Here is a 25,672-nt window from a genome sequence, read left to right on the forward strand (position 1 = left end):
AAGAGTATTATTCAGAATTTTATTTAAATATCTGGTTTCACACTATTTGCACATGTGATGTATAAGTTTTGAAGTAGAAAAACATTTTCTTTCAAAATAATATCTTTTAAATCACACTTTCAAATAATGTGAAAACTACTACTTACATAAAAATCTAAAAAATAGTAACTTAGTTTTTTTGGATTTCATACAATTTGAAAAATTTCTAAGTGTTTGAGCACCCCCTTGTAGTTAAGATAAGATTACAAACTTGGTGTATTTTGTCAACATAATAAATGTAACAAAATAAGGGGGTGCCGCTTCTTCTAGCTAGAGTTTGAATTTTTCCCATACAAACGTGAACCACCCTACTACTATATGTAGCACAACGTCCTGAGTGGCGCAGGCTGGTGCATGACAAAGTGCGCGATTTCGAGAAGCAACGTAAAGTTGACCTCGACACAACGCGATGATCTGAAAGCGCGCCAGCCTGCTTCCATTCACTACCACTATGTGGCTGGTGTTCTCACGTGCCCTCAATGTGCGCGGAGGTTCACCTCCAAGATCGGCTATGTCAGCCATATTCGGGCGCACGAGTGCCGAGCTAACTAGGAGTCGAAGTGGTCGCCATGGTCGAAATCGGCCGGAAGGATCATCATCATCATTTCATTCACCTAGAAGATTTGAAGAGTGTCCTCGATTCCTCATAAATCTCACCATCAGAATTGGGTTTTGACAAAGACGGAACCAATCTGTATGTATATACTTACAAGTTACAACTCAACTAAAAAAAGAATTTTCAAAATCGATCCCGAAATGACGGAGATATCAAATATTAAAAAAACATTTTCATAAATCATTTATTTTATTTTTCGTGATAAACTTAGTGTACATACAAAAGTAACATGCAAGGCTTTTAATACAAACATAATTACAAATTGTTTACCACGAAATGGGCTCGCCTCAGCATAATGCTGACCCGAGAGTCGGCGCTGGTCTTCCGGCGAGTCCATTTTGGTGGGCCACGATCGCAGCTGTACGGCACGGCCTCGTAGAACTGAACGCAATCATGCGGCGGCTGCCAGCGCCATCTGGCCTACGGGTGTGACAAATGACAGATAACCTAAAAGGCAATGCCGCGCAGACAGGGTGCTAACAATAACAATTGAGAATACTAGAACATTTCAAACATAAAACACATGGAATAACTGTGAAAACATTACAAATATTCGGATACAAACAAACAACATAAATAAATAAGACTACATACGTGATTAACGTTAAAAAAGGTTACCAAACACACTGTTTACCAAATTATTCTGTTTACCAAAGTGAGAAGTGAAGGAGAGGTCAAGAAAATATCTCTTACATAAAAGGCAGATAAAACACACGCGCAAACAGACAGCGATAAAGAAGGGATATGACAGCAAAACTATACATACAGACGCATTGGGTTACTTACAGTGAGGAAAGGACATAAAAACAGGTATTTATTATTATACAATTGCTTGCTATTTAGGACATACATATTAAAATTCAATCTAAAAATATTATATTTATAATTATAATTACCTTAATATAATTATTGACGAGTAGTTATATTCGCCAGTAATTACCTTAAAAGCAACTAGTGTCATGCCTTAAAGTTTCCTGTTGCCGCTGGTGTTGTAGTGTGAATATTTTGAGTTTGGCTTTAAAACTTATAATACTTTCTAGGTTCCTGAGAGGGGGTGGAATGTTATTCCAGCAACGGGTGGCCATGTACTTGAAACTCCCACGGAAGGCAGCTGTAGCATGTCGAGGAGTTACCAACTGCACGCTGCAATTACGTGCGCCAAGTGATCTACGAGTGGACATCCAAGACAACTTCTCAAAAAGATATGACGGCGATTTGTATTTTACAATGCCGAATAGAAAGCTAGATGAAGCTTTCGACGGTGCAGCATTTTAAGAACACTGTGTTTATTTAAGAAAGGAGTCACATGGCCTCTAGGTGGGATATTGAAGCAAAACCGGGCGCAAGCATTTTGCACCCTCTGTATAAGTCGCTTTGTTTTTGATAGGAGACATGGACCATACACTAAATCCATATAATTTAATTTGGAAAGAACAAGAGCTTCAACTAACTGAGTGCGCAAGGTTTCGTTGATAAATGGTCCTATATTATATAGTAGTTTGAGCCTGTAAAAACAGTTTCTAACAGATTCAGTAACATGTTTCTCAAACCTAAGTTCGCTGTCCATAATCAAGCCTAAATTTCGAGCCTCATATACGCGTTCAATGGGTTCACCTGATAGGAATAGATCTACAGTAGGTCTGATTATGTTCAGCTGATTTTTGGTGCCAAATATTAGATATTTTGTTTTAGAAGGATTGAGCATTAAACTATTATCTAAAGCCCAAGAGGCTATACTTGCAAGGTCTACATTAAGTTTTTGAATAGCAGTGTCAATTTCAGAAGGTTTACAAGTAATATACAGGGCGTCCCACGGCGATGCCACATGGAGGGAAAGTACCTTAAATATCATAGATAGCATATTTTGCTGAAAGAAGACTTCATTTTATTTTTAAAACTTAGTTAAATTGCATTCATACTTTTTTATTTTTTTTGGAAAAAAAATGTATGGAAAAAAATTATTGCGTCATTGGAGGAAAAGTACCTTAATTATTGTAAATGAACATCTTACTGAAAGAAGACATTATTTCGATTTAAAAAAACAAGTTGAATTGCATTTCAAATAATTTCATGGTTAAACCGGGAATCGAACCCGCTACACGAGAAAAAAAATACCTTGTAGCTTTGTCATACCGATCGAAAGGCTTCAATGTGAGAATTATTTTTTTGGTACAAGGTATTTTTTTTTCTCGTGTAGCGGGTTCGATTCCCGGTTTAACCATGAAATTATTTAAAATGCAATTCAACTTGCTTTTTTAAATCGAAATAATGTCTTCTTTCAGTAAGATGTTCATTTACAATAATTAAGGTACTTTTCCTCCAATGACGCGATAATTTTTTTCCATACATTTTTTTTCAAAAAAAATTAAAAAAGTATGAATGCAACTTTACTAAGTTTTAAAAATAAAATGAAGTTTTCTTTCAGCAAAATATGCTATCTATGATATTTAAGGTACTTTCCCTCCATGTGGCATCGCCGTGGGACGCCCTGTATATCTGTATGTCATCTGCATAAATATGATACTTGCAGTGTGTGATGTGAGTTGTGATGTCTGCTGTCCAGGCGGACAATAAGAACTCCAGCAATACTTTTATATATTTATTACTAAAAATTACGAAATTATAAAAATTATAAAAATTGACTCTGAGCGACGTGCGCGTGCTTCAGAGGTGACTCGCCGACTGGTCGGAGCGGCCGATCGGCCGCGCTCTTCTAGCCGTGTGCTGCGTCCCGCACCCCGCAACCCTTCGTGGCCATCAGGTGCTCGTACATCCTCCCGGCGTTGAAAGCCTGGCTTTCAACTAAACAGTTGCAATTCTTTAAGTTGCCTTTCACAGGTCTAGAATGGCGATCTAGTCAACCTTTCGACAACCTGCAACCCCATGCTTATAATGTGCATAATGTGCTTGATTGCTTTCGCTTGAAGATGAAAGGTGAAAACAGTAGTTTGTTCTTAAACTGTATCTTCTTTAGGTCGTTTTTGGTAGTGTGACAAAGTCCCTTCTACAGAATTCAGTTTTTGTTGCCCTTAATGGGTAGGTAAACCATTCTTCCCTTCGACAACGTCTGTAGTTGGGATAACACACATCTTGTTGATGGCTCTTCTTATTGTTCCTCGATTTGTGATTACATCAGCGACACGATTGACTCCGTCTACACCCGGATACAGACGACTTATCCGCGCAAGTCGCCATTGTAGAGGAGGTAGCTGATCTTCCTTTAGTATGACGAGGTCCCCGACTCGAAGCTCCTGCTGCCTGGTCTTCCATTTTGTGCGTTGCTGAAGCTCTGCGATGTACTCTCGCCGCCACCGGTCCCAGAAGTGCTGTCTCAGTTGCTCTATGCGCTCGTATCTGTTGGGGTACTTAGTAGTGACGGTTCGGGACGGCACTGAAGTGAGAGGCCGTCCGATTAGAAAGTGCCCAGGAGTGAGAGGAGATGGGTCTGTGGGATCCGACGAGAGAGGGGTTAAAGGACGAGAATTTAAAATTGCTTCAATTTGCGAGAACAGAGATCCTAATTCCTCAAACGTCAGGGAAGCCCTACCGGCAATACGTCGAAGATGATATTTAGCTGATTTAACTCCAGCTTCCCAAATGCCACCAAAGTTGGGAGAGTAGGCTGGACTGAACATGAATTTAATTCCTTCCTCATTAGCAAACTCAGTGACCGACTGACGACTAGACTTAATTAATTTACTCAGTTCATTGTTAGCACCCTTAAAATTTGACCCATTATCACAAAATATTACAGATGGCTTACCTCTGCGAGACACAAACCGTCGCAGGGCTAAAATAAATGCTTCCGTACTAAGGTCGCTTACCAGCTCAAGGTGCACCGCTTTAGACGCTAGGCATACAAATATGCATAGGTAACATTTGGAAGTGCGGCTTCCTTTCCCTTTCTTACTAGCAATCATAAACGGACCTGCCATATCGACACCACATGTATAAAAGGCGTACGGGGAGCTTACTCGTTCAAGTGGTACATTACCCATTATTGGTTGCACAGGGTTTCCTCTAAACCGGATACAGACTACGCACTTTTGCACTATGCTACGGGCCAAGTTCCTGCCTCCTACGGGCCAAAATAATTCCTTAATTGAAGCTAAGAGAAGTTGAGGACCGGCATGAAATAAGCGCAAGTGTTCGTGTCTCATTATCAGTCTGGTCAGTCGATGCTTAGCATCTAATATGATAGGATGTTTTTTATCGTATTCAAATTGCGAGTTTTGGAGTCGACCCCCTACTCGCAGGACTCCATCAGAGTCAATGAACGGATTTAATGACAGCAATTTTGACCTACGATTTACTGACTTATTTTGAGCAATATCTTTGATTTCACTATCAAAGCATTCAGACTGACATGCCTTTACGAGACATTGCAACGAATGGTCTAATTCGGTAATATCTAGCTGTCCAGATAATTTTGGCTTATGAACCTTACAATTATTTATGAAGCGTAAGACATATGCGTAAGTTCGCTTCATTTTGTTAAATTCGGAAAACCTATCAAACTGTATGACCCCATCACTCGTGACTCCTACATGGCACTTTATGTCACTGCTTTCCTTAGAAGGTTTTGTCTCTGGCAAATCGACAGTAAGTATACGTGCATGGGTTTGAATAGGCCAGTCACAAGGGTCGGACTTAAGAAATGGTGGCCCGAACCACCAAAGCGAACAAGAGATTAAGGATTTAGGATCAGTACCTCTGGACGCAATGTCTGCAGAGTTTTTGTCGGTAGGTATATGATTAAAAGTATAGCCTGGCGTCAACTCGTGTATTTCATTTACGCGGTTGCATACAAAGGCCTTTAAGTCTTGAGTATGAGCTTTAAGCCATCCTAACACGACAGTACTATCGGTCCAAATGAACTTCTTTTGTATGTCACAACGTAGTGACTTACAAACCTTGTCACATAGCCTCGCTCCTAAGAGCATTCCACATAATTCAAGCCTCGGGATAGTGACCTGTTTAATTGGGGCCAACCGCGTCTTTGCACACAATAAACTAACGTTAACTTCGTTATTATAATCCACTGAACGCAAATAGACACATGCGGCGTATGCATTCTGAGAAGCGTCAACACAGCAATGCAATTCGATATATTTTGGGTTATCACCTAACACACGCCTAGGTACTTTGATTTGTGACAGAAGAGCAAAATCTTTCACCAGCTTCGACCAACTCTTTGCAAACTCCTCAGGAACAGGCTGGTCCCAATCAAGTTTTTCGCTCCATAGGCGCTGAAGTAGAATCTTAGCAGTGACTATGCATGGACACATCAGTCCCAGCGGATCAAAGATTTTGCTTGTAGTGGAAATAACTGACCTTTTTGTACATACAGCCGCGGGTTCTTGATCCCTTGAAAATTGCAACGTATCCGATACTGGCGAATAGTTAAGACCTAGAACACTAGACTCTTTAGATAAGTCGAGAGACGTTGACGCGTTTTCGTTGCCTTCAAACAATTCTACGCAGTTCGTACGAAATTTACGCAAAGGCAAACAGGCAGAATCTAAGACTTTTACTACGCCGTAAGCAATATGTTTTAGTTCTTCTACAGAATCAGCTCCCGTATTTAGGTCGTCTACATAAAAATCGTTTTTTATCACGTTTGAGACCACGGCGTCTGGACACTCTAATGACAACTGCAAAAGACAGCGTGTACTTAAAAATGGGGCTGACGAAGTCCCATATGTTACTGTATTAAGTTGAAAAACTTGTATTGGTTGATTTTCACTGTCTCGCCATAAAATTAACTGCAAATAACGCTGCGATGGGTCTACTTCAATTTGGCGGTACATTTTCTCTATATCAGCAATTAAAACAAACTTGTGCTGTCGAAAACGCAATAAAAGAGACATCAAATCACTCTGTACGATGGGACCAACACGCTGGATGTCATTTAAAGACTTTCCAGATGACGTTTTGCATGACGCATTATAAACTACCCGCAATTTCGTAGTTTCGCGATTTTCGCGCACCACAGCATGATGTGGTAGGTACACACCGAATTTAGGACGCTCAATTTTAGTTAAATGACCTAAATCACTATATTCTTGCAAAAACTCTTTATATTTTTGTTTTAGGTTAGGCTGTCTAGCAAACTTTTTTTCTAAATTTTCTAAACACTTTTTTGCTGTGTTGAAATTATGCCCTAGCGCCTCCTCAGGCGCCTCCTTCAGAGGAATTTGAACAGAAAACCTCCCATTAGGTAATCGAGAAAAGGTTTCTACAAAATGCTGCTCACAGAGCTGCTCCTCCGGAGAATAGGTTTTTTCAGAAGGTAAATCATCAATTAACCAAAACCTTTCTAGTGAGTCACGAATCTCCTGACTAAAGTTGCAAACAACGTTTGATGTTGTATGATAATTGGGCGTAGATCCCGCAACTAACCACCCTAATTGAGTATTCTGCAAAACCGGTTTATCTTTGCCTAAGTTTATCATCTCAGGTATGACCATGGCCCAATACACTTTCGATCCCAACAGAATGTCTATCTCTGAAGGAGAATAAAATCTCGGGTCCGCAAGCTCAAGTTCACTCGGTATCTCAAATTCAGTTGTGTCTATTGGAAACTCAGGCAATACACTGGTAATATCTGGGATTACCAAACATTTGACATTTATGTCATACGTTCGAACCCGAGAGCTTATTTGAAGCCGACATTCTTCCGAAATACGAGTTACATTTTTGTTTATTCCAGTAATATTTACGAACTTTGTGTCTGTATCTATGCGTAACCGCTTTTTAAACGCATTCGTAATAAACGAAGACTGACTCCCGGGGTCCAAAAATGCACGCGCTGTATATGCTTTACCATTGCAAACTACCTTTACTAAAGCGGTACATAGCAAGGCCTGACCTTCAGATTCCTCAGATACCACCGCCGACAACACCACCGGCGCAGCAGAGGTACTAGGCGTCGATTTCTCTACTTCCACGTTTTGTTTATGTAACAACGTATTATGCTTCTTTTTACAAATGCGACAACAACCTCGCAAGTTACATTGGAATGCATTGTGACCTTTACGAAAACAATTTTTGCATACTCGAAGCTTAGAAACCTCATCAAATCGTTCTTCAATATTCATTTCTTTTAATTTGGGACAGTCATATAACCGATGAGCCTGGCTACACATATCACACGTGAGGTTTGATTTCTCGTCTACTGTAGTCGCAAAACTTTTATATTGAACAGGTTGCCCTTTAGGTTTTTGTTCCCGCGACCCAAATTTATGGTCACCCTTGTCCGAGTGATTATTGTATGATGTTTCTAAAACATCAGCACGGCTCCGCAAAAACGAATAGAATTCATTTAGAGTGGGCAAATCTTTAAGACTACATTTAAGTTCCTCCCATTTTTTACTTGTTGTTACATCCAATTTCACAGATACCATAAATATAATGAGCGCATCCCACTTGTCAGTAGGCTGCCCTAGTGTTTCGAGAGCTCGCAAGTGTTTAGAAAAATGGTCGACAACAAACCTGAGAGCTTTGTAAGACTCCTTTGACATACATTCAAAATTAAATAGTGCCTTTAAATGGTTATTAATTAAAATGTTTTTGTTGTTGTACCGTTCGCATAAAAGATCCCACGCAAGATTGTAGTTATTTGCACTGAACTCGATTGACTTAATAACTGTACTCGCACTCCCTTCCAAGGATGAGCGTAAATAATGAAATTTATTAATCAGCGGAATATTGTTGTTGTTATGTATCATCGACTCAAAACTGTCCTTGAACTCGAGCCACTGCAAATAACTTCCTGCGAAAACCGGTAATTTTATAGTAGGTAACTTAATGCCACCGAATGAATTTGAATGACAGCTGGCCATAGACTGATCATCGTGAACTGATTGCGCTTTGTTACAAAAAGACGAATGATCCAATATATCCTGCCCGACAGCTAAACACGACATAAATTTATTTTCAATATCATCGCGCTCCTGCACTTGATCAGAAGAATCACTATGCAGTAACTCAATTTGACCTTGAACGTCATCAAATTCACTCAACACAGATTGCAACTTATTTAGCTTCAACTCTAACTCTTTATACTTTGCCGAAGTCGAAATGGCAGGCTTGGATTTCAGCAAATTATTTAAATAATCGTTAAACTTAGTAAGCCGGCCCTTAATACTTCCGCGTTGTTTAATTAATTTAGCTAACTCAACCTCAGGTTTCACTATTCCGTCCGTTGGTGACATATTTGTAAGAATAAATGTATGTAAATTTAAGAGTCAAATTCAAAAACACTGAACAATGAAATAAGCAACAATAAAAGTCTAACCAGTAAGTCCAGTCTCAGCAGTGACCGCCCGAAGAAGAAGATTGCCCCGGCCGAACACACAGCAGGCCAGCAGGCACGCCGATGACAATGCTGCGCGCCAAGCACAGCAAGCGCTTCACTCGATCTGAGCCCGAGCGAACGCTGAAATAGTCGGCAAATCACTATGAGACACTGTTAATGACTAGGCAAATTCAAACCCTAACGGGTTTTTTTTATATGCGCAACTATGCCGGTATGCAAATAAAAAATTTAAATGCGTAATTATAAATACGTACAGCCAAAATAATTATCAGCCGAATGTGCAATGCGTATTATATTTAACAATGCAAGCTTGATAAGGAAAACAGGCAATTATACCTAAATGATGCTTGAAAATAACTAACTTCGATATTCAAAGAAAAAGAACAATAGAAGTAGATAAGCACAGGTGCGTGCAGCAAATAGTCTTGTTTTTTAGGCAAGCTAGATTAGGAATAAACCTAACGCTTAAGATGCAAGAAAGCCGTCACGCAAATTGAAACAATTTCTTTTTAAATAGGATTGAAACAAAGGAATGGAATTAATTAGGCGTACTTCCCCCGGAATAGACCTGCAGACGCCACGTAGACACCGTAGATAGTCCTTGCAGGCTCCAGCAACGCAACAGCAAACTCCTTTGTTCTCCGAGTCGGTGAGTCGGCGAGTCGTTAAACAACCGTTACATTTAACGGTTAAATGATAGTTTAAATTTGAACGTTCTTGCAAGTTTCTTCCAACGGTCGCCACTATTGTCCAGGCGGACAATAAGAACTCCAGCAATACTTTTATATATTTATTACTAAAAATTACGAAATTATAAAAATTATAAAAATTGACTCTGAGCGACGTGCGCGTGCTTCAGAGGTGACTCGCCGACTGGTCGGAGCGGCCGATCGGCCGCGCTCTTCTAGCCGTGTGCTGCGTCCCGCACCCCGCAACCCTTCGTGGCCATCAGGTGCTCGTACATCTGCTGTATATAAGATGAACAGGATTGGGCCGAGTATCGACCCCTGCGGAACACCTCTGGAAAGGGGCATTTTTCCTGAGACTTTGGCCGGTCCATCACTTGAGGACAGCTTTACATATTGGTGCCGCAATGTGAGATAACTATGAAACCAATGCAGAGCACTATTATCAAATCCATAGTAACTTAGCTTCGATAGTAACAGGTCTATATTAATACAGTCAAATGCCCTGGAAAAATCAAGTAGCACAAGCATATTAAATATATTAAGAACGGGTCACTCACGTATTTTAAGTCGAAAAACGCTCGACATGTTTCACTCCGTACCGAGGAGTGTCATCAGGAGCTTGCGTTTACGGTGACGGACCGGCGCAGACTGCGGGCCGCAGCTCTCCGCGCCCGATGACTCGGCGCAGGCGCCGGTGGCGGCAGGGGGAGCGGGAAACTACCCTCGTTTACACAGCACAAGCAGTGTACACATATCTTGTGAGCACCCTTATCTTGTGAGCAAAGAATGTTGTCCGTGACATCAAGCAGGGCCGTCACAGTACTGCGCCCCGAAACCGAATTAATACCTCCTTTTTAGGGTTCCGTAGCCAAATAGCAAAAAACGGAACTCTTATAGATTCGTCATGTCTGTCTGTGCGTCTGTCCGTCCGTATGTCACAGCCACTTTTTTCCGAAACTATAAGAACTGTTGAAACTTGGTAAGTAGATGTATTCTGTGAAACGCATTAAGATTTTAACACAAAAATAGAAAAAAAAACAAAAAAATTGGGGGGTCCCCCATACTTAGAACTGAAACTTAAAATTTCTTTTTCATTAAACCCATACGTGTGGGGTATCTATGGATAGGTCTTCAAAACAAAAATGATATTGAGGTTTGTAATATAATTTTTTTCTAAACTGAATAGTTTGCGCGAGAGACACTTGTGGTAAATTGTGTGCACCCCCCCCCCAAACCCAAAAAGCGGCCAAGTGTGAGTCGGACTCGCCCATGAAGGGTTCCGTAGCAGCAAGCAACATAACAAAATTGCGGTTTACGATTTATGACGATTAAAAAAAACTACCTACTAGATCTCGTTCAAACCAATTTTCGGTGGAAGATTGCATGATAATGTACATCATATATATTTTTTAGGTTTGTCATTCTCTTATTTTAGAAGTTGAAGGGGGGGGGGGGGGGGGTGCACGCAATTTACCACTTTGGAAGTGTCTCTCGCGCAAACTATTCAGTTTAGAAAACAATTATATTAGAAACCTTAATATCATTTTTGAAGACCTATCCATAGATACCCCACACGTATGGGTTTAATGAAAAAGAAATTTTAAGTTTCAGTTCTAAGTATGGGGGACCCCCAAAATTTATTGTATTTATTTTCTATTTTTGTGTTAAAATCTTAATGCGGTTCACAGAATACATCTACTTACCAAGTTTAAACAGTTCTTGTAGTTTCGGAAAAAAGTGGCTGTGACATACGGACGGACAGACACACAGACAGACAGACAGACATGACGAATCTATAAGAGTTCCGTTTTTTGCCATTTGACTACGAAACCCTATAAAGGAGGTATTAATTCGGTTTTTTTTAATGTTTGATATCTCCGTCATTTCGGGATCGATTTTGAAAATTCTTTTTTTAGTTGAGTTGTAACTTGTAAGTATATACATACAGATTGGTTCCGTCTTTGTCAAAACCCAGTTCTGAGGGTGAGATTAAGGAGGAATCGAGGGCACTCTTCAAATCTTGTAGGTATACATATAGTAGTAGGGTGGTTCACGTTTGTATGGGAAAAATTCAAACTCTAGCTAGAAGAAGCGGCACCCCCTTATTTTGTTACACTTATTATGTTGACAAAATACACCAACTTTGTAATCTTATCTTAACTACAAGGGGGTGCTCAAACACTTAGAAATTTTCAAATTGTATGAAATCCAAAAAAATTAAGTTACTATTTTTTAGATCTTTATGTCTCTCTCTCTTCAATCGGTCCCTCATTGCTGAGGATCGTGACTCCGTTTGATTCCGTCAACTAGTTGTCTCCATCGGTCCCGTTCTGTAGCTTGGTGGAGTGCGTCGCTGACAGGTATTTTTAGTTCCTCCGCTATTTGGTCCGACCATCGTTTGGGACTTCTACCCCTAGGCCTTTTTCCCTCTATTTTACCGGTCACGATAAGGCGTTCCAAATTGCTGGTATACCTGCGTGCGTAGATTTTTAAGTAAGTAGTAGTTTTCACATTATTTGAAAGTGTGATTTAAAAGATATTATTTTGAAAGAAAATGTTTTTCTACTTCAAAACTTATACATCACATGTGCAAATAGTGTGAAACCAGATATTTAAATAAAATTCTGAATAATACTCTTTTTTTTGGGTTTCAAACAACTTACAAAATTTCAACGTGGTGAGGCGTCCCCTTGTAGTTGAGATAAATTACGAAACTTGGTGTATTTTATCAACATAATAAGTGTAACTAAATAAGGGGGTGCCCCTTAGGAAAAAAAAATGTTTTTTGAACCACCCTAACATATAGTGATACTGGTGTTTTTATAAACAAACCAAGCATTTACATTCAAAATTGTGACATTTGATGAAGTGAAACTGCTGATGATGATCAGAATGGAACTCTTCAACGACGCATAGCTCATGTTTGGGGATTTGTCCTCTTCGTTATGTTTGTTAAGCACGTGAGGTTTTTAAGTCACATTTTCGTCAAGCTCAAGTTCTAATGATGGGACACATAAGGAATCGAGGGAACTCTACAAATCTGAATGGCATTGTATAGTGACTTTTGTATTTTCATCAGGCAAACAAGGATTTACATTAAGAACAGTGGCATTTGATGAAGTGGTATTGCTGATGGTGATCAGAACGGAACTCCTCGACGACTTGTCTTTTTCTAATTGATTGTTAAGCAAGTTACCCTACTGGCAAAAGAAGCAAGATTTTGAATTCGACTTCTACCTGAACCTGGACCCGGACGCGGACCCGGACTCGAGATCGCGAATTCGGACACGGACCCGTTTTCTATTTGGTTGGTGTAAATGGTGTTGGTGAATTTTTTGATTAATTCGGGCGAAAACTGGAAGGTTAGGTTAGGTATCATAAAATGTTCATGAAGAGAAATTGTAAGAGATGGTATCATTACCAACAACTGTGGAAAATACTGTTTGGTTACTCTTTATTTAAAAATAGCAAAATCAAATTGCATGATTTCATTCGTTTTCTCCACTGTACACAGAATAAGTAATGATGTTACTATATATGTTCAGAATATTATTTGAATAAACTTAGGATAGGATACTTAGGATAGGAAATAAAATGTGTGTTTTTATATCTTTAAACCCAATTACTAAGTAGACTGCACATACATTAAAGTCACATTAAAATTCCATTTTGCGAAATAGAGATTACAACATTTAACTTTGCAAAAGTAGATAATTGAAATATTTTAAAAGCAATAAAAATAGATTAGGTTAGATTCGAGCTACAATGACATTAGTTTGGGTTCAAGGCAAGGTTGCAGGGCCTCAACAAGGGAAAAAAGGGGGAGGGACTGTAATGTTGGCCTGGCTCAGTGAGCCAGAACTCACCCACTAATCCCTACTACTGCCGTAAGCAGGTAATGAATTTCCAATGTATTAAGTTTAGGTTTAATAAATTATAAATATATTTTATTAATAACATAATAATATGCCCCTGGTCGTCTTCACGACGGCAGTTTCAGGGGCCCATCTAGTCAGCGGCAAGTCACCACCTGCCTCGATAACGTGTGTTAGCATTGTTATGGCAGGTGTCCGAACTCTTTACAATAGCCCAGTCTCATAGTCCACCCAAACTTCAATCCATAGACCGGTATACTATTCACTTTTGCTACAATAGTCCCAATGCCTGCTGAGACCGGTTCATGGGTGTCTATTGTTGCACCTGTGAACGGGTTCCAGCAGGCGTTCTACATGACATTAAAGCTCTCCAAGGGGCCTCTACGTGTTGGATCTGTGTCCCCACGCAAGCCTATCAAAAAACCGGGATTATAGGCCCGTGATATCGAAGGAGATACAAATATGTATAATAATAAAGTAATAAATAAGCCTACAGCTATTAATAATGTCCGTAATCTGTATAATTCCAAAATACGGATCCCTCGGATGCGGATGCTGCTTACATAATCTCGTCTGTCAAGGTGTTTCGGCAGGAAAGGCCTTGGCAGACTTATAAATTCCTGAAATGAGGGTTCATACCTACCGACTAGAATTGGTTTCATGGTGGTATCAGATGGGTTAGTGTACGGTAACCGATGGTCATCTTGCTTATAATCTCGTCTGCCAAGGTGTTTCGGCAGGAAAAACCTTGGCAGACTTATATATTTCTAAAATGGGGGTTCATACCTACCGACTGGAATTGGTTTCATGGTGGTATCAGATGGGTTAGTGTAGGGTAACCGATGCCGACCTTGCTTACATAATCTCGTCTGCCACGGTGTTACGGCAGGAAAAGCCTTGGCAGACTTATATATTCCTGAAATGAGGGTTCATACCTACCGACTGGAATTGGTTTCATGGCGGTATCAGATGGGTTAGTGTACGGTAACCGATGGTCATCTTGCTTATAATCTCGTCTGCCAAGGTGTTTCGGCAGGAAAAACCTTGGCAGACTTATATATTCCTAAAATGGGGGTTCGTACCTACTGACTGGAATTGGTTTAATGGTGGTATCAGATGGGTTAGTGTAGGGTAACCAATGCCGACCTTGCTTACATAATCTCGTCTGCCAAGGTGTTTCGGCAGGAATAGCCTTGGCAGACTTATATATTCCTGACATGAGGGTTCATACCTACCGACTGGAATTGGTTTCATGGTGGTATCAGATGGGTTAAATTAGGGGTCCCGTTGGCCACCTTTGAGAGCGTCTGCCAAGCACTTCCGGCTAAAAAAATACTGGCAGACTTCGCTTTTATGTGTCTACATGTAAATTTCTAACTGCTGCCATAATTATTATTTCGGTATCAGATGGGTTAAATCAGCCCCCTTTTTTCGCACCGGAAGTGGCCTTCTTTTTCGTACTTTCGGCAAGTTCCGCCGTGGCAGACTATCGAATTCGGACTTAGCATCACTTTTATGGTTTCCCATTGTGTATTTCATCGTGGTATCAAGTCGGTTAAAAAATTTGCGGCCGGCTCTTCTACTATAAGAAACTTACAGGCACGTCTTGGGGAGCTAGCGCGGAAGTACTGCGCACAAGTGGGCTTAGCCTGGTGTATTCAGCAGGAGAATACTGCGCCCCGGTTTGGTTGAACAGTGCCCACCCAGACAAGATCGACGTCCAGTTGCATAAAACTATGCGCTGTATATCTGGCACGATACAATCAACCCCCCTACAATGGTTGCCAGCACTGAGCCACATACCGCCTCCCCATCTTAGAAGGCAACAGGCTTTACTAAATGAAGCCAACAAAATAGCTCGAAACTCAAATCTACCGGTTCACCAGGAGTTTATGTGCCCGCCTCGACATCGTCTGAAATCCCGACATCCGCCCTACCAGACAGCACAGTACCTGATGGAAAAGCCGTTCAATATAAAAACAAGATGGAAAGACGAATGGATAGCAAACCCACCCAGGGCTGATGTCTCTAACTATGACCCCACGCAAAAGCCATTTGGCTTCTCGGGCTCTAGACGGGACTTGTGCCAGCTGAATAGGCTCAGAACCGAACATGGACTCTGTGGGGATTACATGTTTAAGTGTGGCTGGCGAAATTCACCGGCGTGTGATTGCGGGGCTCCAGTGCAGACTATTAATCACATCATCTACGACTGCCCCAAGAGGAAATATACCGGAGTTTCCCTGGACCTGCTCCGCCCTGATGTGAACGCAACCCGTAAATTTAGACAATGCCTAGCTGCTCTATCATATTCTGATGTATTAGATGCAAGTGACTTGCAGGATTCCTTTAGATTATTTTACGATTTAGTCTGCCTATTTTTTAATCTCTGCTTCCCGCTGATAAAAGTAAGAGTGAACAACCGTCGAAAAAATATAAACTGGCTAACTAAAGGATTAAAAAAATCCTGCCATATAAAACGCAAGCTGTATATCATGTGCAGAAAGAAAAGGAATAATAGTTGTAAAACTTGTTTCAGAGAGTATAGCCGCATGTTAAGAAAATGTATGCATAAATCTCAACAGTTGAGTAATAATCGGTATATACAGTCAAACAAAAACAAATGTAAAGCGACCTGGAACTTAATAAATCGGTGTAACTCCAGTGATCCTAGTAATAACATTAATGTATTGACTTATAATAATGTAACATATTATAATCCTCAGGACATATGTAATATTTTTAATGACTTTTTTATCGATATTGTTAATAATCACATTCCATATCATAATTCACCAATTAATTTTAACAGTCAAAAGAACCAAGTTAAATCTATATTTTTAAGACCCGTTGATGAAAATGAAGTCTATAAGTTAATAATGTCGTTTAAAAGTAGCAAGTCTTGTGGCTATGACGATATATCAACAATTTTACTTAAAAACAATGCTCCATATTTATGTCGTCCTATGGCACACCTGATAAATCTGTCATTTGTTCATGGCGCTTTTCCTGAACAGCTTAAATTCTCTATTGTAAAACCACTTTTCAAGAAAGGAGACCGGAAAGATCCAAATAATTACAGACCCATTACTTTGGTCCCTGTTATGTCAAAGGTTATTGAGAAAGCTATGATTGTAAGACTAATTGACTATCTAACTTTACATAACATATTATTGCCTGAACAATTTGGGTTTCGAAAGTCACGCTCAACTGAACTAGCTTGTTTTGATTTTATTAAAGATATATCAGAGGCTATTAATGACAAAATACCAGTGACATCAATATTTCTCGACATGAGTAAGGCTTTTGACTGCGTTAATCATTCGAAGCTCCTTTCCAAACTTAGTTGCTATGGTATTAGAGGTAATGCCCTTGATTGGATGAGAAGTTACTTAGTCAATCGAATCCAATGTACTGAAATCTCAAGAATGGTTACTGAGGATAATAAACTTATAAGGGAGAAGTACAGGTCTCAGGGTCGTGTAAATGGGTCAGGGGTACCACAAGGGAGTAATTTAGGCCCTTTATTGTTCTTGCTGTATATCAACGATCTGCCGCAAGCAACATCACAAAAGTGTATACTTTTCGCAGACGACACAACATTAATAATAAAAGGAACTGACAAAATTATGTACGAATCGAACGTAAATAAAGCACTGACTGATGTAAACACATGGATAGAAAATAATGACCTCAAAATTAATATAAGCAAAACTTCATTTTTACAATTCCATTCGTATAACTCAAATCCAGTACATTTAAATGTTAACCTTAATAATACTCCTATTGAAGAAAATCAAACTACGAAATTCTTAGGTTTAGTTATCGATCAACATTTGAATTGGAAAGATCATGTGGACTTGATATGTTCCAAGTTATCGAGGTTTGTGTTCGCCTTAAGAAGTCTAAGGAATTCAGTTTCTGTTCGGGCCGCGTTAACTGCTTACCATGGGTATGTCTCGTCCACTCTCAATTATGGACTTTTGCTCTGGGGCAATTCTGTTGACGTTCAGAGGGCATTCATAATACAGAAAAAATGTTTAAGAGAAATAGGTGGAGTTCGATTTGACGATAGCTGCAGACCTCTATTCCAAAAATTTAAGATTCTCCCCTTAGCTTCTATGTACATTTTAAAGGCATGTCTATTTATTAAAAGCCACCCAGAATATTTTAAAAACAGAGAAGACATGTTTGCAAGGGAGCTACGAGCCCAGTATAAAAATATGATATACCAGCCAGCTTGTAAATCTGACATCTATAGGAAAAATGCGTATAACATGTGTATTGTTTTGTTCAATAACCTTCCTCATGAATTGAGAATATTGCATGGAAATGAATTTAAGAAAGAACTGACTAAGTGGCTACAAGATCATTGTTTTTATACTATTAAGGACTATTTAAATTTCAAATTGTGATATAAGTAAATTCATTCAAGACATAACTCTGACATACCAAATCATTTTATTTTAGCTTATTTTTTAATTTTTAATTTTTATATGTGCAATTTTAAGTATTTCTATTTTTAATTTTATTTGTAATGAATTGACATTGTTTTATTAAGATTATTGACATTTTATGCATGTACCTGATGATGTACCCTACTAGTAAATGTAATTTACATACATTTTGCATGTTGGCTTCATGTCGACTGAATACTGAAACTAAAACTGTATTAAAACCTAATTGTAACGTATTCTGGCAAATAAACATAAAAAAAAAAAAAAAAACCCAATGGGTGAAGAAACTAGATGTTAAACTATAGTACCTATTCAATAAGCAATTAATTATCAAGCGGCTAGTTTGTAGCCATACGATAAAATAAATAAAATTTGTAAAAAAAAATAATAGAACACCTTGTTAGCACTAAAACAGATTTTGAACACTAATTTTGTCTGGAAGAGATCCCACTTTAGTGATAAGTTCGCCTGTTGTTTACCTCCACTTTTAAACTAAAGTTTTTTAATATGTTGTGTTCTAGGTATATATCGATATGTTTATCGGAAGTCGATAAATGAGACCCGCGTAACGGGATACGCGAGGATAAAGAAGAGGAAGTCGATAAATGAGAACTCAAAGCTGCCATGAAAATTCCGGTCTCTGGTAGTCACGTAGAGCGATGTTGATGTAGGTAGACTGTAGAGAAATATATGTAGGTACATGTACAGTGATCTGTGATCCAAGCCCACATATCTTATTCACTTGCCTTCTTGGTAGGCGTGTACCTAATATTGATATCTATAAGCACTGTATCTAAGTATAATATGTCACAGACTAGTTACAATACAGTTTGATCTCATTCAATTTCATCAGTTCATTCATTATTATCAATGATTCTAAGTAGCTAATGTAGCTATGTCTGGTGAATGGCATTATATTCAATTCACTTGGATAATTAGTTAGCATTAAATTGCCGCAAATAGTACATTAATGGTGTTGATCCTATACATCTGAACTCTGCGTAGTAACAAGGATGATTAAGGGGCCGATTTGAGTCGAGTAAGTTACACTGGCGACACGACAATCATAAACCTTAAATTAGGAAAGCCGCTGGGATTCGAGTTATAATTATTCGGTTTCCTCATGTTACATCGTGTATATGGACGCACTATGATGGTGTTTATTGCTTACTTTGTGATATTTCAGTAGTGATTTAAGAGATAGGTAATAAAAAAGTCGCAGTCTGTCTCATTCTATTCCCGGGTAATTTTATGAATTTTAATTTCAAACTATTTTACCATTGGCTATTATGAATGTATGTATATATGAGGATATCATGTATATATATATATATTAAAGAAAATAAAAACACTGCTTCGGGCAAGACTCAAACTTGCGACCTTTGATCCTCTCTTAACCAACTAAGCTACCGAGCCGGAAATTTTTCAAACTTTCCTCTAATATAATGGCTCCTCTACACGATGGGCCAACGCCGGCCACTCCAAGGGACGCATTTATGCGTTAGAGGGAGCAAGTGATATTGCTATCTCATTCTACCGCATGGCTGCGACCCTTGGAGTGGCCGGCGTTGGCCCATCGTGTAGAGAAGCCATAATAAATGTAGTACACTGCCACTCGCATATCTGATTGATACAAAATATAGATGTACTATTAGTGCATAATTGTTTTCCATCGTATTTTCACGGAAACACATTTTCGAGAATTGGTCCGCTTGTTGCTATTTCTATTGCACGCGCATAATTACCTTATATTGCTGCATACTCGCATAGTGACATTTCAGCCTGATTCGAACTTTAAGATACGTCAAAAATTTGCTAAAGATACGACATATCCGTTAAATATTATGGTAGGTATCTCTAGTGAATTTTTGATGTATCTCAAAGTTCGTATCAGCCGGCATCATGGGCGGGACAACAATATAATAGCGCGTGCAATAGAGATGGCAAGAGGCGGGTTAATGTACGGAAATCTATCTGGAAAGCGTCTTTGCCTTAGGATGTCATTTGTCTCATTAAACTCGAGTCAAATCGGGCCCAAGGACTTATTCGTATGAATACTCACAGCTTCAATGACATATTTCTCCTTCAAGTGAAAGACGCCCGCAATAGCCTCCTGCACATCCTCCCACATCCTTACAGGATCTTTGCCCTGGAAACATTCAAATGTCAAAGTGAATATTGCTTTACTATAAAATTTAAATACGCCGTGGGCTGGAGTAAATCGACAGATTTTAACCACGCATGTCTGACGTCATAACTTATGACTAAAAAAATTCAGCATGAAACACAAAATATTTTTTACAGGAGGTACATGGGTACATCTATGGTGCTACTCTCGTGCTACTTTACTGCCCTAGGGTCGGATTGCCTGGATTATGTACTGTATTACGTTGTACCTACAATACACGTGCGAGAAGGTAATTTCCTATTTTTGGCATTGGTATCGTAATGTACTCTTGAGCGTTTGTGTGTTTTTTTGCACTAGAAACCGTATTTGTAGCGACCCTAGCGGTGAATTCTCGCGATATTCTCTAATTTAAACTTTTTTTTGTAAATATCGATATGAACAGCACTGGTCAAAATGGAATTTTATGCCCTGGATGCCAGAAGGGATGATATTAATGACAAATAGACTTACCTTCGACGTGGCATAGATGTCGAAGGCATCTTTCATGCTGAACCCGAGCTCCGTGTAGCTGTGAGCCAGCGATGGCACCTTCCACGTCGGCAGGTAGTCGTCGCCCACCACATACTTATCCAAAACTGAGGGGTCGAAGGGGTGGTACTTTGCAGGACAGTACCTGAAAATGGAAGTGATCACAATATATCTGAACAATGTCTCTGTTATTAGTGGCTCTGTGAAATGTAAGGCTCCGCCATTTCGACAACAATCCAAAAAATAAATTTAAACGACCAAAAATCTAACCTAATCAAAAAAAAAACACGAGCTTCAGGCCTCTAGAGGAGAACATCCGGACATACGAAAACGTTTTTGTCCAAGCGGAAACGGAGACCTTTGCTAACGCTTGTGTAATCAAGATTCAGATATTTTCTCTCTGATGGAGACTTTACATGGCGGGCGATATGTTCGCTAATCTAATGGCTCCTCTACACGATGGGCCAGCGCCGGCCACTCCAAGGGACGCAGCCATGCGATAGAATGAGATAACAATATCACTTGCTCCCTCTAACGCATAAATGCGTCCCTTGAAGTGGCCGTCGCTGGCCCATCGTGTAGAGGAGCCATTAACAATGCTTCGCGATTGTTGCGCCATTTAGGGTCTTGGCTACATTGGTTGTTCAATACTTAAGCTATAGCATTTCCAATTAAGCAAGAACCCTATAGTTTATTTTTTTAGCATTAGAAAGAACTTGCAAGAAGGTAAGCGATCTTGACATGTCTTGTAATTGAAAAACGCTTTTTAAAAACCAAAAATTATTACTTATGAAAGCAGAAGAATATAAATGATCGTATTAGATTCATAATTGTTACATATTTGCCGTAACTTATTTTTAAAATATGTTTTTCAATTAAAAGACACATCAAGATTGTTTACCTTTTTTCTAATGCTAAAAAAAACGAGGTATATATAAATGGCATAACAATCCCGTGTGGTGACTACAGAACTGATAGGCTCTGATTAGTATCATTATATAGTAACAGCACCAGTCATGGGACATTTAAGAGGGAATTTGGAGTATTTGTGATATTTCCCTAATACATGTGAATGGTCTACCGCTTAGCGTATTGAAAGATGAAAGTCCTACCCGTCTTTCATGTTTCAGGCGTGTTGTATCAAAGATACTGCAATGAGTTTCCACATACTTAACAAATTAAAACTATGCTATTTTTCTCCAGAGCTTCTCCAAAGCTCCAGTAATGGGCCCCCCAGTAATGGACACTGCTGTGTCAGTATAAAATAGTGAAATAGGTCATCAGATCTGGTCCATGTTATCATAATATTGCATTATCATCCGATTTGCATATTTAATTACGAATACAAAATTTCAACTCAATCGGAAAACCGGAAAGTGGCTCAAACTCGGCTACCAAGATTTGACCCACACTAAAAAACGATATTAATTTATCCGAAGTCCGAGAATACTTCCTGGTTGACATATTTCGTAACTAAATTTACTTCTGTATTGTTTAAACATGAAATGATGGCATGGCAAGCATCATTATGTAAATTGTCCCATTATAGGAGGTATGCAGTTTTACAGCTCCTATAATGGGATTGGGCCAAATACCACTATTTTTTTACATCTGTGGAGTCACAACATAGTATGTTATATACCTTATCTCATGGTAAATGCAATTAACAAAACACATTCTAGTTTTCATCAAGTATTCATTAATTAAAATTTAATAAATTAACTCACCTCTCTTAGCGAAGTTGTTAAGAATTCGTAGTGGTATTTTTTTTCAGTGACACGACAACTTTTGGGTTGACGCCAATTTCTTAAAAAACAACCAAATTTAATAAAAATTCAAACTGAAACAGCTCTAGGACTCTTATTTATGATAATATACAGGCAATGTTTATAAACTACTTTTAGACACTTATTTTACAGGATTTGTGGTTTTTTGTCCCATTACTGGTTCCACGCCCATCATAGGGTACACTACTATAGTTCGTTTTTTTAGCATTAGAAAGAACTCCGCAGAAGCAAGCATGCAGTTTTTATCAGGCTCGTTAATTGTTAATAATTATTGAATTATCTAATGTAGCATGGTCAATACATATAATTTACTTCAAATTATTGCCGCTAAAAGTGCCAGATTTAGAACCACAAGCGAACTTCTGCGAAGTTCTTTCTAATGCTAAAAAAAACGTACTATAGTCTCTGGAAATCTTTGAGTGACCATAGAAAATAAATAGGAGCTCGTAAACATTCTGGATATACATTAAGATCCGAGTAGAGTTTGATGACCTCAATACAGTACCATCGGTCGTAGGTACCTACGCGTGTACCACCAGACCTTCGTGGAAACCATAAATATTTTAGTACTTACCTAAGTTTACCTCTCATGTATTATTAAAAGTCAGAAATACCTTCTCAAACAATTCCCAAAGCTAGTTAGGTGCTCGTTATTACTTAGACCATAAAAAATATTTCACCGTAAGAAATACTGTTTAAGTTGAGAGATCTTGCTACAACAGCATGGAATAAGTAGGTAACTGTACCTACAGATGCGATAGCTCTTTGCGAAAATAATAATGTAAGTACAAACAAACAAATGCATGGGATTACAAGGCTAACTTTCTTGCTGTGCCTAGTCATATATTATTATGAGGCTTTTGTCAAACCATCTACTACTTAAAAGCTGTGTTATGAAAGCCTTAGTAGTTGGTCAATCAAAAAAAGATGCTCATTTTACATAATGTACCTACTTAATCAGTAAAAAATAACACATAAGTCATAACACAACACGGGAGATATGGTCAAATTTTTTAACGAGAGATTTTTTAAGGATAGATAAAATTAAGGCAATAAGTATTATATTTCAAGTGTTAATCACTTACCGAAACAGAACATCGCCTTTGTACCAATACACTCTCAAAGGATTCACAGATGTCAGCACCACGTACACGCCAATATCGAACTTATGTCCATCCACCAAGAACGGTTTCTGCACGTACTCCTGCACGAAACTTTCCCCATTTGACAAGTCAATTTCGCTCACGTTTTTTAAATACACTTTTCTGTGTTGGTTATGTTTTTCTACGAATAACGCATTTTTGTTTTCAGCGGCGTATTTTATGAAGTCTTCCTTGTTCTTTGGCAGTTTGAAAGCTTTCGGGATGTATTTATAGTCTGTGGTAGCTAGATCCACTTTGTTTGTTATAAAGCCTGTGCCAGGGAAGTGGTTTACTTTTTGATGTGGTTTTAACTTGTGTAATTTAGGGTATAGAACTCTAAATGGGTAGTCGTGGGACCAAAGGAGACTCCACGGCGTTTGATTAGTGCTTTTCTCGTATCCGACTCTCTCTAAAACTAAATGCACGTGTTTGAGAAGACCGTTTCTATTCTCAACGTCGCTGTAGGCAGAATAAACCCAGTATTTGCTGACAGTCTTCATTGTTTCATCTTTGCACGATCTATTTTGAATGTTTAGTATTTCTAATAAGATTCCTAAAGATACACCAATTATACAAATTAGAAGGAATATGTTTGCGTTCGAGTCTTTGCTGTCCTTTTTGTCTCGTGGCTCATCTTTGGAATTTTCGCTGTTTACTTGGTTTTCCGATATTTGGTCGACCTATAAACAAATAATTTTGTGTTAGGAATTGAATGAATCCATTCACGTCACGGGATTATTTGCATTTTTATTCAGAAACTTGGAAGAAGTTAGTCAATGAATATTGTTAGTAAGTATGCGTTATTCGGGGATCGAGACGTTTCTTGGAATATTGAAAAATTTTCTAGAATTAAAATAGGCATGTGGAAAGGATTTATAATACAGAAAATAAATGAGAACTAAATCTGCTTACGATCCCCAGTACGAGTAGATGGAAACAAAGTACTTAAATTTAGAATTTTTGATAGAGATAAATGTAAAAAGACTCAGTAGCATGTAACTAAAACACTTAATGATAATGTTCAATAATTATGATAGGGGTTGCTCCCCATGTGTCTTAGTTCTGATAATCTTAAAAATGTAAGATTAGTTCTAAGCTAATGGAATGTTAATTCTTTTTTAAAAATAAACAGTTTAATTTTTTTTTTAATTACTATGTACCTATGTATGTACTATACTTGGTCAAGCAGATCTTGTCAGTAGAAAAAGGCGGCAAATTTGAAAAATGTAGGCGCGCACCCAGCAAACATTTTAAGTATTTTTTCCTAGGCTCGAAGAAGGTTTTACCAATTTAAGTGAAAATTACGTCCTAAGTCACCAATTATTTTACGTATTGTACACTTTTACTTCCAAGTCAAAATATAGGGATAATAAAACGTAAATTTCACTTCATAAATACACCATGAAGTCAGGGACTTAGGGGTTGAAAATAAGGCGAAATATTAGGTAAAATTAACCTTAAACCCTGACCAATAGGTCAAATCTACTAATAAGGTATTTTAGGTGTATTTGCGACGTAATTATTACTTATACGGGGACTATGAAGTCACGGACTTAATGGTTGAAAATAAGTCGAATTACTAGGTAAAATTAACTTCGTACCCTGACCAATAGGTCAAATATACTAATAAGGCCTTTTAGGTGTATATGCGACGTAATTATTTCTTATACGGTGACCATGAAGTCAGGGACTTAATGGTTGAAAATCTGTCTAAATATTAGGTAAAATTAACTTCGAACCCTGACCAATAGGTCAAATGTACTAATAAGGCATTTTAGGTGTATATGCGACGTAATTATTTCTTATACGGGGACCATGAAGTCAGGGACGTAATGGTTGAAAATAAGTCGAAATATTAGGTAAAATTAACTGCAAAGTCTGACCAATAGGTCAAATGTACTAATAAGACATTTTAGGTGTATTTGCGACGTAATTATTTCTTATACGGAGACCTTTAGGTCGTCGAATTTATGTTGATTTAGCTACTAATTTTAGGTAAATGTTACTTAAAATAGATACCAAATTGCGACCAAATATTTAAAATCACTTGTAAAGTACAATCAATACCATAAGGTTGTGCCGCCATGTTCT

At 38.5% G+C, this 25,672-nt stretch overlaps 1 protein-coding gene across 1 annotated transcript in view; it reads right to left on the reverse strand.

Moving 5' to 3' along the window:
- The window catches only part of LOC134671616 (probable tubulin polyglutamylase ttll-15), a 41,943-nt gene that overhangs the window by 10,922 nt on the left and 5,349 nt on the right, over nucleotides 1-25,672 (reverse strand). The window contains exons 2-4 of the mRNA XM_063529475.1: nucleotides 23,525-24,261; nucleotides 20,635-20,797; nucleotides 20,059-20,145 (exon numbers count right to left, since the gene is read on the reverse strand). Of these exons, the coding sequence (XP_063385545.1) occupies nucleotides 20,059-20,145; nucleotides 20,635-20,797; nucleotides 23,525-24,261 (987 nt within the window). The remainder of the gene's footprint in view (nucleotides 1-20,058; nucleotides 20,146-20,634; nucleotides 20,798-23,524; nucleotides 24,262-25,672) is intronic.

The sequence above is a fragment of the Cydia fagiglandana genome, chromosome 15, assembly GCF_963556715.1.
Source record: "Cydia fagiglandana chromosome 15, ilCydFagi1.1, whole genome shotgun sequence".
Taxonomy (NCBI): domain Eukaryota; kingdom Metazoa; phylum Arthropoda; class Insecta; order Lepidoptera; family Tortricidae; genus Cydia; species Cydia fagiglandana.